Below are 14302 nucleotides of genomic sequence, written 5' to 3'. Positions count from 1 at the left end.
AGTGCGCCAGTGCAGGGACAGAAACGCTCGGCTGGCGCCCCCCCCCCCCCCTTCATGTTGGCGTGAAGGTGGCGGACTGGGTCAAATAATTGCAAGTGCTGACAATAAGCTAGCATTTGCGATTATTTCAGGGCCGATATTTCAGGGTCCTGATAAATATGCCCCTATGTGTTTAAGTCAAAAAACGTTTTACATTTAAAGTCAAGTCAATAAACTTATAATTAAACAAATTGTATATTTTCCCAAATATTATTATCATGTGAACAAAGTGGATAAGGTTGAAGAATGACAACAGTATTGATTCAGGGTATGGCAAAACCTGCACTGCAAAGTGACGAACATTGCAAGTTTGGGTCCCTGTACCTGAACCTGGACTTCAGTCAGAAGTTCGGGCTCATATCCACCAGTAACACTCATGTGTCAACCCATTAAATATTGCCGCCACATACTTGCCACCATTTTCCCTAATGCTATCAGCATGTAAAAGGGTTAACACTCGCAGTCGGTGCCAGTTCAGACCGCTAGTGTTACTGGTGGGTGCTCACGTTCAGGTACCCAAACCAAACTTTTGTTCAAAATTCAACCAAACTGGCCAAACCCAAACACTACTCTTGAACACTCTCAGCCATCACAACATCTTGTAGCCGAGAGCTCCACAGTCTCAGTGCTCGTACGGTAGATAATTTCTATCTATGGTGATGGTTGAACCACCTCTCCTTTAGGAAAAAATGAAGTGCTAGTTTGTTGGCTGAATTTTGCCCTGTATGCATAGGCCAATGATTGGGGATATGTGTTCTTGGAAATATTTCTTTCTGTTTGGAATATGTAAAAGGTGTTTTAGTTAATAATTCCCAATATGTTGAATTTGGCGTGGCCATAACTGTTCCTCCATAACTCTCTTTGGCTTCTTTTTTAAGGTAATTGCTATTGCATGCTATGGCATGAGTTGAATGATTACTCCCCTACAACTCTCCATTTAATTACATAGAAGCTGTGCATAATATTTTACTCGACTTTCTAATCTTGCTCCACTCCACTTAATGGACTAATCAGCTGAGTAAGTTGCATAAATCAATATTTGCAGAGTGGTAATAAAAGAGATTAAATATGTCTGTTTCAATAAAGACTAGTTAAAGCTCCCACCCTAGGAAGAAAACAACAATCTGCATGTATATTATTAATGTTAGACCTATGGTCACTTGGTTTTCCTTCCAGCAAATACATTTTTTTCAATTACTGTATATCCACAATCTAGGTTCATAGAAATTGGGCCTCTTCTTTATAATACCGTGCCTCTGATTGGTGATTTGTGCTGCCATATCTGACAGTAGCATAGATGAGCTCATGGAGCAGGATTTGAGAGTAATGGCAGCACCACGAGACATCAGTTAGTGAATCACAGATTGTGTATTGGTTGGATATCATAGACTGACCCCGGCGCTGGGGAAGGAAGCATCAAAATGATATATGAAGCAAGGGGAACCTGTTCTCCCAAACATAGGAGGGTTGAGCTATAATCATACTCCAGTTAGGTGCTCCTCTTTTGCCGGAAATAAGTGACTCCCTGACTCATACATCACTATCGTTCACATAGTTTCATCTCTTTGGTTGATCCGTGAAATACAGTAAGTGCTCAGCCCGTGATTCATTGGCCAACCTTAGTCATGTGTCTCTGACCTAAAAACTATGTAAATCCTGATAGGACTCCTATGGGGGTGACAGAGTCCTGCTTACAGGATTCAATGATACTAATCCCTGTATCAATGTGAATACAGAACAATCTGCCAATCGCTGTGTGTGAGGGGATACGTAGGACTCATTCTCCCTTCTGTGAGTCCTGTCAGAAGCTTTTATTCAAAAATCCTGCTGAAAATCTTATAAACCCATATATCAGGGTGCTCAGCTTTTCCCCTTCTATTAAATAAAACACTTATTCCCTATAGGGAACCAATCACCTTGTTCGCTTTTGGTTTATTTCTTGTACATACAAGTATATACAAGTGTTTGAAGGTTGTGTTTGCTGCTTCTGTACATTAGTTCATTTTTCTATTAGTCGGAATATGGAAAAATGTCTATAATCCTTTTTTTCTGTATGTAAGAGAAGCTTTGGAAGCCATGACAACAGGTTCCCATGGTTACTAAAACTCTTGACCACCATGAACCATTAAAACAGTCTACTGAGTAGTGTCAAGTGCCGTATACATTGTGTATGTTCAATGAACCAGCTGGGATTCTTTTATAAAACCATGAGCGAATATCAAATCTAGATTCAAACACACACTTGTAAACCATGCCAAGTCTCGGGTGCACTATGTTGGTTACTTATGCATGTATTATAAAGGTTTGTATACCGGCCATTGAATAGAAACACTTTTGGAGGCTTCTATGTGGTCATTCTTATAGTATGTCTAAAGGACGGCCGACTGAAAGGCTGGTTGAAGAAAGTGAGGCCAACAGCACATGACAGTGAAAAATACCCTTGTCTTTTTAAATGGATGGTACACGGCTACACGAAATGCAATTCTGTTTCAAGGAACCAAGGCCATTATTTTAACGGACCTTGTGACCAATCCGTTAAAAGGTAGAGAATGTCAGAACTGTTTTTCAAGGATCATTAGACTATAGTTTATAAGCATAAAACAGGAAAAACAGCTAGAGTTCAATGTTAGAATATATATAATTTAAAAAGAAATGTAATATTTAGGAATATATGTATTCCTCTTTGTCTTATGTATGCACATACATACCAGTAGAGAAGGTAATAACATTAGTTAGTGTGTCTGGAGTAGCTTTTCATGCTGCTTCTCTTCACATCAACTGTTATTAACCAGAAGCTAATGGCTTTAATTCCTCGGTAGCTCACATGCTCTGCTAGAAATATCCATGCTGGTTTTAAAGTAGCAGAAAAGAACTAATAAAAGTAAGATGTGGATTCACCAGTCGACAAGAAACATTTCTCATTTGTTACTAATAGAAGTGGTCTTCTAGTGCACCATCTTCTCATAGGAAATGTTCATCAAATAATGGACTTTTTAAATTTTTTTATGTTATAAATATTTTTCATTAAAAAAAAAATCCATGTCGCTATTCATATTCCAGAAAATACAACAGTAATTTTCCTGCTTGCCAAAAAGACTAATAATCGACTGACACATTCTAATTCTGTGGGGTTTTATTTTCATAAGTCGTTTTACTCAAAACAGACTGGATTACACTTGGAGATAGGACTAAGAAAAAAGACCGTTATTGCAACCACAACAGATTACAGGCAGTCCCCTAATTAAGGACACCCGATTTACAGACAACCCCTAGTTACAAACTGACCCCTGGATGTTGGTAATTTACTGTACTTTAGCCCAAGGCTACAATAAACAGCTATAACAGTTATCACAGGTGTCTGCAATTAAGCTTTATTGTTAATCCTGATTCTTATGACAATCCAACAATTTTAAAATCCAATTGTCACAGAGACCAAAAAGAATTTGGCCGAGGTTATTATTATAAAACATATAGTTCCGACTTACATACAAATTCACCTTTAAAACCTATCTTGTACGTAACCCTGTGCCTGTATCTACTTCCCCTGTACCTGCACAGAGCATGCTTAGAAAACTATGCCTGGTGGGGTAGGTTTATCATGGGGACAGTCTGCATTGCTGTTATATGTGACTCAGGGTCTGATAAATTTGCTTCATCTTTCACACTTTTTCCCTTAAGAATACTCCACTGTGTTCTCTTTTGTTGTAAAAATGAAGCAATTTTTGCAACTTCAAACTTTTTTAATCAGATGGTTATTTTGGTCTTGTCCTTTGTGTTACAGCTGTTCATTATTATTGACGTGTTTTGTCCTTTTCCGCATGATGTAGTGTATTTTTTCCCCTTAATATTCCTATGTGGCACAGCATTGCTTCTAGAACAGCCACAGTGAAGACATATTTTGTCTCAAAAGTTTTATTGGCATCCAACCTCTAATCGTGTGATATCATTTTAAAAACCACAAATAAAAGACTTATCTCTGTTGGACTCACCGTTTTGTCAGTGTAGTGTCTAGGAGCTAAACGTTAAAAATAAATTTCACAAGAGCACGCACAGCTTCTTACTGCTGGACCTATGCCAGGCCAATTTTATGCAGGACTGTGCTGAAGGCCAGTTTGCCAAGGCAGTTTCCTTGTCAGTATTTTGGACAAGTATTTTAAAGTTAAAGTCAGGAGTGGATCCTACATTAAAAAAGTGAAAAGTAAATTCTTTGACATCACATGTGTTTAGGATCTACGTACTGCAACAAAATACTGACCATCATACTGTTGCAGGAGACTGACCACAGGACAATTTCACATTATTGTATTTTGCACTGTTTGTGTTGCATATATCATTTTAATCTTCATGGGTCATTTTTATATATAGTATTGCTATTTTATTGCATCCATATAGTATCAATATTAAGGATTTGGAAGACGGTTCCGCCCTTTGTCTCGTTCCCTGTCGTAGGCTTACCTTCAGCCGCCGTGCTCGACCATGCTTCAGCTCTCTTAGGGCACGGGAGGCACCTCTTACTGCCTTACTGCCCAGCAGGCCCTGCTCCCAGCGCCTGAGCAAAGGTTTCTAGCTTGCTAGTCCTCCTATATGGTGTTTGTTTCTGTCTGCTACCCGTGTGTGACCCCTGGCTTGTTCCTTACTCTGATTTGATCTGTGCTCCCTTGTATAAGACCTTGGCTTGTTTCTCGAACTTGTGCCACCTGTCACAACCATCTGCCTGTACCTGGATTCTGATTGAACATTGCCTGCCTTGACTACTGACTGTTATTGAATACCCACCTTGCTTGACCCTTTGATAACATGTACCAGTGTCTCTGTGCCTGCTGGGCCAGCTTCAACCCATACTGGGAACACCAAAAGAGGTAGCGGCCTTGTGATCTCTCTGCAGCTGAGTTCAGATCCCTATATAGGGGTAAAAGGGTGAATACTGGAGAGGTCCAGGGATAATGCCGTAAGTGTGTGGCCCAAACTCAAATCTCTTTAGGAAAAGTAGAACATGAGGATGAACCCTGACGTAATGACTGATATGTGTGTATCTATACAGTGCACTTCACATACAATATATTACCAAATCTATTCTCAGTAACACTGTTGATGAATATGCTTCTCAGATAATCAATGTTTTATGAAGGTGACATATAAATATTATGCAAACACATCATAGAATACAGCATAACCTGCTCCTCCTGGGCAATGCAGCATACATGATGTCTGTGTCACTGCCAGCGCTTGTGTTGCTATGTGACATCTCCGGCTTCAATTAGCCAAGCTCAGGCTGTTATTAGTGAGTATACGGCTAGAAGCTCAGGGAGCAATGACAAACACTAGACCATGTTTAGTAAGAACTTACATTACAACTAGAAACGCTCATACGCTTATATAAGTTTTTCCTATATTTCAAAATGGCTGAACATTTTCTCGATTTTTCAGATATAACCTCCAGTCACAACAGATTGTAAATCTAATACTTTGCAAATGACCACAAAATATTCTTCATCATATAAATTATGATTACTATATTATGGTATTATATAAAAGCTGCAATGACGTTGACCATGGGAGTCCATATAGATAATCAAGGACAACTTGTGTTACGCTACAGAGGCTTTTAAGTGTATTATTTATGAATGATTTAGTAGTACATTTTAGGCTTCACCTTACTCCAATTAACTTTTACTCATTTGAAACTTTGGTTGAAACAGCCAGATCACCCTTCATATTCTTTCCTAGCCATAAATCAAGGTGACAGCAAAACAGCTTGATAGCTGTCTTAATGAATATTTAACACATACTTTTACAGTAATTGTAGAAACATGATCATTGGATGTGGCTAACCCGCACACTCGATACACCCTCAAGCAAACAACATGAAAAACTTCGCTTTGACCTTAACAGCACCAAATGATGTATATAAACTGTGTGATAAAGTATACAATGGGATCTAAATTAGAGCTAATGATCTATTCAGCAGTTCTACATACAACGCTGGGAACATTTGACACACATATTTTACTCTTTTGTATGAGTTCTAAGTCACTGCCAACTATGCAAAAAGAGACATAGCATGCAATTCTGCAATAACAAATATGAGAGGCAACTGTAAAAACCATCTGTCACATCTGTTAAATACTGCATGACAGAATGACAGGACACAAATCAGCCTGGCATTGTGGTCTCAGATATGCTTTCACCCAACTCCCTGACAATATTACGACTCTATATATTCTTATGCCATGTTTTTGCAAATTTCACCACTGTCTAAATTAAGGAAACTAGTCTTGATGTTTTAACTGATTATGCCAGGGGCACATCATGTCTTTTGTATACACCCAGTGTATACACAAGGAAGACTCCCAACATATAGGCTCAGCGTATACATAGACAAATACAGGCAGATGAAGGCATCATTTGTCTTTCGTCTGCACAGTATACTTGGTATACTGTGGAAAACAAAGAATGAAAAGATTTAGCAAGCCACGTCTTTCCATCTTGCTCCTTCCTGCTGGGCGATTTGAATGCTCAGGGAGGTCCCCAGCGATGTCACTGTCCATATAAGGAAAATGACATCACTAGAGGAAACACCCTGAACATCGGCAGCAGCCATTCACTCCTCCTACTGCTTACAGGGGGAGGAACAGGACGACAATTCCCATTCGTCCAATTAGAGAAAAATTTCTTTAGAATGATATATACCGTATATACTCAAGTATAAGCCGAGTTTTGCAGCACAAAAAATGTGCTAAAAAACCCTAACTCGTTAACTTTGCTAGGTGAGTGGAAAAGGCGCATATATATAAAATTTACCAAAAAGGTGCAAAAAGAAAAGAAATAAAGAGAAAATTCTAAGATAAATCACCCCCATAGAGTGGCAACACAATACTGGAGGTGGCATACACCGTTTAATGATTACTATGGGGTTAGATATAAGGTTAAAGGAGCTTTCTCACAAAACACGTTAGGCCCTAACCACAGGATAGGGCCTAACTGGGGGTCCAATGAGGTCTGAGGTACCTCCGTCATACCTCCGAGATAAGCGGAGCAGACGGCTGCGCATGCCATTCTGCTCCATTCATCTGTGGATAGGGCCTAACTTGTTTTGTGGCAAAACTCCTTTAATAATGTTAATGATCTATGATGTTAATATATTTAAAATAACAAATATCATGTGCTTTGTGTTGTTTAGTGACAATGGAAAAAACATCAAAACGTCACATAGTATTAATGGTCAAGCATTGTATCAATGGTCATAAATTTAAAATTAAAAACTTTTCATTTCTTTAACAAAAGACATAATAATCCCTTTTTATTTTCATTCTGAATATCTGAGTCACCAATGCCTTATCTTGTGGTCTTCTGAAACTCAATATTGTCTTTAGCCTCAAACTGGTTGACAATGTGGTCATTGTCCATCTGCTCATCATTAATAAAGATGTTATTTCATCTGTTTTATTACCCTTTTTTCCGGCAGTACTCAACACATTGATATATAACTCCACACCTAGCACTAAGTGTGATGGATGTACTTCCTGAAATGACTCATTCAATATAGGAAGCCATGAAACAATTAGCAAAGGTTGAACTTTTGCTGATAGTTGAGGATTCTACCTACTCATGAATAATTTGCTGTGTGGCCTCCAATTTGAGGGGAACATTCTGCATTTCCTTGTTGCTAGGTCTTATAAGGAGCTTCCTATGATTCCAGCTGAGATCGAATCTAAAACTGTCATTCGGGGAGAGCTGATGAAGGGGGATGATCCTGGCAGGTGTCTTCCTTTAATGAGTCACCAGGAGCATTGACTCTTAAAATAACAGCAAGTATGGTGAAATGGAGTGATCAGATTTTGATTGCTAAGAGGTGTCTCATTCAGATTGCTGTGAAGGTTGGTGTGGTCCATGCCGTTGCCTATTTTTGGTATTATTTGTCATAATTAAGAATAGGATGACAGCTCACTGGGTAATTGTAACTGGACACAACAGATTCAAGCCAGTTCAAGAGCCATTCAAAGGAATTCCCTTCCCAATATTATTAGGTTTCGTTCTCATACACTACATGTATAAACATTTAGTCCAAAATATAAATATAAAATGATATAAAATGATTCCCACCATTTACTGAGCAAAATGTGACTCATGTTTTAGGCCACTCGCAAACACTAAAATCATGCAATGAGGGATTTTTTTTGTTTATGCTACTTAAAATGATATTTTATTATGTATTTAGGTCATTTTGAAGAATACATATACAAACACATAGTGGAGATAGTTTACCTATTATCTCCATCTATCCTTTGTAGATTGTCAGCCATCACGAGCAGGGTCCTCTTCCACTTGTACTAGATAAGTAATCGAGTTGTGTGTCTATTGCACATGCAGGATTTGATTAGAATTTACAGGGGAATTTGAGGCGAGAAAAGTTGAATCTTATCTAGCAGGATCTTAAAAGTTAAATAACCAATGAGCTAGTGATGTAGTAATTGGAGCCAGCAAAGTTACTTATATGATGAATCATCAGAAATATAACTTTGCTGACATCCTCTCAGAGGTAATCAGGAAAGGAGATTTAATAACATAATCTAAAATGCCAGAACATTGAGGTCCATAGAGATCCACATAGTTAAAGTTTTCCTCCAAGACTGCCTTAATTACTTAAGTACAAATTTACTTTACAGTCAAAAGAGATCAGGGTATTTCTGAAGGAAAGAATTTGGCTTTGAGATTGAAGCTCCATTTCAGCCATTAATGAAATTCACACCGCACACTCAGCACCACAAGGTGGGTTAGGTTGTCCAGAGAGAATATTAGATGTAGTTCAGGATAATACATTCTGGGGCTAAATTGCAAACAACTCTATAATCAGAATAGATTTTGTTTCTGGTTGGATAAGTTTATATTTTAATATTGTCAGATATGCTGCTTTGCTTTACAGGCTATATTCACATCTGAAATGGAAGCTTATCACCATGGTGGCCGCCACTGGAAACTACAAGTCCCATGATCCTTTAGTTCTCTGTAACTCCTCCTACCTCTTATTCTCTGCTCCCTGTGATGATGTAACAGACTGTCCTGCTCTGTTACCATTATAATGATGTGTGTAACTGCCATCACTACACATTATCAATGAGATGACGTCTCAACACAACACTGGCCATACTGGATGCACTGCAACCAAACTACTACAGCCAAACTTAGTGGTGATTACATGACCTTCCCAAGCAGGACATGTGGACATGTGACCAGCGGCCAGCTTCTGTCCTGTGTCTGCTCCGCGTGGAGGAAATCAACGGACTGATTAAAGGGCCAGAAGTATTTTAATTCTTCATTACAGTCTATGTCATCAGCATTTTTTGCTAAGAGGAGCTAATTACAACTAATTACATATCAGCTTATATTTTGGGTACCCATTTTCTATATGAATTATACTTATTCTTGAAATACCCCTTTAACTGTAAAAATACGAAATGTACTAAATATAATGCCAAATTCACACATCAGTATTCAGGTCAGTGTTTTTTAGCCAAAGTCAGAAGTTGATCCTTCAGAGAGGCGCTCCCACTAACTGATCTCCTTTTCAAACCATTTATTAGTGGTCGGTGACAGACAAAATATGATCCTCCACCGTCTCCTCTGTCTAGTTTTTTGTGTAGTGGAAACGATTAATATGTGTCTCTTTTATGTTTTTGGCACTGGAAAGTGGCATAGACAAGTAGAATAGATAATCGCTCTGAAGCTGCTACAGTCGAACTAGGAGGAATTGTTGTATTGGGGAACGTCAAATTCTGCAAGGAGTCACAGAGATCGAGTTCGCTACTGCCAGACCCCCTGTAGTATTGTGCCATTAAGTGCTGGAGAAGGCGGAGAGACAAGAGGTCAGCCACGGATGCAATTGCCACGGCTGCAGCTCCTCAGCAGTCTGCTCAGCAAATTCTCAGATTGCTGCGAACATTTGTGGAGCTCAGGACAGAAAACCGGCGGAGGTAAAAACACTTTACATCAATGTCCCCTAGTGTCTTTTAGCAGTGCAAAAATTGATCAGAAAACAGTTGTGGTATTATAATTTTGGTGTTTTAGACTCCTATATGGTTTCTGCTTCCAAATACTGATGTGACATATAGACATTTATGTTGGGCTTCTTTGCAGTGCTGTTTTTTAAGCTAAATAAAGGATACCATCACAGAACCTGATGGACACCATTTTACGTCAAGGAGATCTACAGGGCATATTTATAATATCTGACATGGTGAAATTTTTGGCTTTCTGCTATTATGACAACCAGATAACAACACACAAGAATACAACCTAGGATATAGGAGGAGAAACCTGCAATGTCAAGCAGTTGTTTTCCCATACAATGAGCAACCTTTAAATCTGCCATACGTTACGTTTATCAACTTGCTGAAATATTTTCTATGTCATGAAACTTGCTTCATGTCTTTTTTTATCACATATAGAAATTCTCCCTAATGATTTGTTTTGACTATTGCTGATTTTCTGGGTAACTATGGTAACAGCATTTTTCTATAAACTCAATTTTTATGAACAGTAAGTGAAAAAAAGATAATTTTTGTCAAAAAAAAGATTGTATAAGATAGGGGAGGGATTTATCATCTTCATGTGAATCTCACCCCACAGGGCGCTCCAGATAACACAAGAGGTTCTGCCCTCTTAGTATATCCAGCCAGATAATTGTATAGCAGGGCCCTGGTGCAGGTAATAGTTATTAGGCCGACGTGGGGCATCCCAGCATGGCTCACTCCATGCACTACCATGTCTATTTGGCATAGAGGTAGCATAAAGGGGCAAATTAATTGGAATACCGGCTGTGTGCCAGCATAGGACTTGATAACCCCCCCCCCCCCATAGTTTGATTCAATACTAAGAGAATAGTACACACAAAGTCAAAATGGGGCACAATTCAGTGATATATATGTCATAGTCAAAGAGTTTGAAATAAAAACAAAATATGACCATCTATATATGGACTTACAATTAAGCACTTCATTATCTTAAAGGGGTGTTCCCACAAAGAAAAGATATAAATATACTCAGGATAACAAAATAACACTTTCCCTAATTCATTGTTATTAACAGAATTACAGAATTTCACAGATATAATTCCAACCGGTCTCTATCAATCCTAGTGTAATTCTCCTGACTATGGGCGGATTCCTGTCATGAATAGCTCAGACACAGCCACTTCATGCTGGCAAGCAGCAGTGTGCAGAGACTTACTCTACAGCTACAGACAGATAAGGTCTTTATCTGAGGGAGGAATAGCAGAGCTGACTCTGTGTGTGTTAAAGGTGAGTTATCAGTGCTGAGAGTGTCATTGTTTTTTATATCCATCCCATATGTCAGATACTAGTAGAATGTTCAGAAGCTAAAAAAAGTGTAGATAAACCTGGACCCTGAAAATTTAAGCACATTGTCAGCACACAGCATCTCATAGCAATCATGAAGTGTCTGCTTAGTGAGTCCCCTCTTTTGAATTGAACATCACTGAGTGATAGGAGCTTAAACGGCAATAAGATAAAAAGATTAAAATTTGGGAACTTTCTTTCATGGGCAAACCCCTTTAAGATATGTTATAAACCAGGGTGCATTTGATAACTCTTAGAGATAGAGGTGCATGCACCCTCATTCTGAACATTCGGAATTTAAAACAAAAGTCATGGTGGAAGACCCCAGATGAAGCGGAAAGAGCAAAACCCTGGATAGGGCAGTCATGTGTTATGTTACCTGGTAGTTTTACTGATAATTATATACTGTTTTGGACTACAATGATCTATAAAGGTTCCACCATTTGTGGTTATACCCTTGCAAAATACCAACAGGGATATGTGGATGAGTGGTGTGATACTACATCAGTTTGAAGACTGATGTTCATAACTGTGTTGCTCTACAGGCAGTGAAGAGCACAAGGGAAGAAAGTGCTTACCTCTCAATGTTACAACTTTCTTAAGAAGGATATCTAGACCAGAGAAGCAACCGTGACTTACAAAGCCGTCCACAACCTGTCACCTACATACATCTCTGAACTAATCAGCCAATACCGTCCCACACATAATCTCCCTTCCTTACAAGACCTTCTGCTTCACACTATTACCACCCACTCTTGCATCCCACATACTTTGGAACTCTATACCAAAAAATGAGACAGACTGTCATCCACCTTCCAAACCTCCAAACATCCCCTGTTTAGGATTGCCTATAACCTGCAATAACTGCACTGCTCTGCTTCCTCACCTCTTGTCTCCATCTACCTTCCCATATAGATAATGAGCTAAATTAATTATCTGGAATTAATAGTGCTCTATAAATAAAAATAATTCTTAAACTCTTACTAATATCGATGGAAGTTGTTGTAGACAAGTTCATTCCTCAAAGAAATGTTTACGGCACCATTGGATATGTTCAAAGTAAAGAAGAAAAACATAGGGTCGAAGAGAGTGAAGGTCTACATAAAGGTCAGAACATCCTCAATACTTATTATTTCGGTTGTAGAATGGGGCAGCAAAATCTTGATGTGACAAGTATGGGTTTAATAGTCTAACTCATTCATTATTTCCACTAACAATACCAGTATCCACCTAAGTTTGTTCACATGATCAGGCATTAACTACGATACCATACACAGTCTTTGAAAATATGTGGACAATTCTTTAGGGTCTATGCACAGTTTTTCCAAATTTTCATGTTGCTACTGTGGACCTAAATTTTCATACACGAAGCAAGTGCCTTAATTGGAAATATTCTACAGTACCTATTTGCTCATACAGTTCCTATGCAGATTCATGTGTTGTCATGGAAATTGACAAACCCTATAACATCTGATTGTGATGCTTGGTTCTTTCTTTTCTTAAAAACATTCCAATCTGTAGAAGAAAGAGAAATAATAGAGCACAGCACATGACTACAGGATCACATATGTAGTCTGTAGTCATGGAGAAACATAGGTCTGCATTGTAGCCATATAAAACCCATGGTTGGCCTTTACTTATCTAATGAATTTGCATTACAAGATAAATAAGGAGGCATTAGCAAATATTCGAATGTGAATGGATACAATGAATAAAAGTCCAGAAAAAAAGAGCTTACCTTTCACAAGCTCGGACAGTCCATGCAGCAATTATCCATAAGGAGATGCTAAAAACCAACAGTACTGTTCCAGGACATATTGTCATTAAAGTCTTCATTACAAAACGTGTGTTGAAGTTTATTTTGTTTAGTGCTCCAATGCTTCGAGAAGAGGCATCAGTAAAAAGTTTGCTATGCAAAAGCATAACTCTGGCAATAAGATAAAGTCTTAAGAACATTGGTATAGATAAAATAATATCCACATCAGCTGTTGCTGTGGAGGGGGTATAAGAGAAGGCAAGTCGTGCTGTCCATGTGAACGTGTAATTTCCTGGTATAGGATGAATTGCACACACTAGTATTTCCAGGCAGATAAAGAAGATCCGCTCGTAGGTCATGGCTATTCTCCAGTCATCTGCTCCATTATCCACCATGAATAACTGTAAGTATAAAACGTTTCAGCAGTTTCAGTTACTTATTTATTACCAACATAATTGTAACAAAATAATGCTGATAAAAAATGTGATTATGATTAAAACTGAACATTAGTTATAAATCTTACAATGTGGCATAAGTATGGAATGTGGCATGGAGTCTACTGGAGAGTCTACTGCTAAATACCGTGTGCTCTCCGTGTCATGGCCAGTGAACACTATGCAACCAGATCACTGCCCCCGAATGGCAGGATAAATGAGCCCAAAGCCACTGCTGAGCCGCCACCAACACATATTCATCACCTATCCAATAGATAGATCACAAATCTTAAAAACACCTTTTTAGCTAAATAATTCCTGCATTCATTTATGGATTGTATGGGCAAGCAGGGCAAACTTGTACTCCATCCTTCTGTCCCTCTGTTGTTATTTTTTCAATTTTATGAATAAATTTCCAACTGGGAGTTACTTTGTGAAATGGACATGTGCTTGTTTAATCTATTTAATAAACTATTATAGAAATGTAAATGTTTCCGTATGTTATTTAATACAATTATGTCATCCACAAACTGATATAGGACATGTATATATTTAAAGCACACAATTGTTCCAATAAATTAGATTATGAACCTTATCAATAGACATGTATAAATCTATTAGTTGGTTTGTAGATTTGGTACGAGCACCATATCAAATTTGAATCTTTTGTTATTTGCCTCGGACGACTCTTTCAAAATTTTGCCTAGCTTATCCTGTCT

At 38.3% G+C, this 14302-nt stretch overlaps 1 protein-coding gene across 3 annotated transcripts in view; it reads right to left on the bottom strand.

Annotated features, from left to right (window-relative positions):
* Positions 1 to 14302, bottom strand: part of KCNN2 (potassium calcium-activated channel subfamily N member 2) — a 113730-nt gene that overhangs the window by 76401 nt on the left and 23027 nt on the right. The window contains exon 3 of one of the 3 annotated variants that reach the window (XM_072140801.1): positions 13132 to 13550. The exons of 1 other annotated variant lie outside the window; for it this stretch is intronic. In XM_072140801.1, coding sequence (XP_071996902.1) covers positions 13132 to 13550 — 419 coding nt within the window. Of the gene's footprint in view, positions 1 to 12796; positions 12885 to 13131; positions 13551 to 14302 lie in introns of those variants that run through there. One more of the 3 variants, XM_072140816.1, reaches the window with a different exon arrangement.

This window comes from Engystomops pustulosus, chromosome 1 (assembly GCF_040894005.1).
Source record: "Engystomops pustulosus chromosome 1, aEngPut4.maternal, whole genome shotgun sequence".
Classification (NCBI taxonomy): domain Eukaryota; kingdom Metazoa; phylum Chordata; class Amphibia; order Anura; family Leptodactylidae; genus Engystomops; species Engystomops pustulosus.
This window is presented reverse-complemented; position numbering and strand designations above follow the sequence as displayed.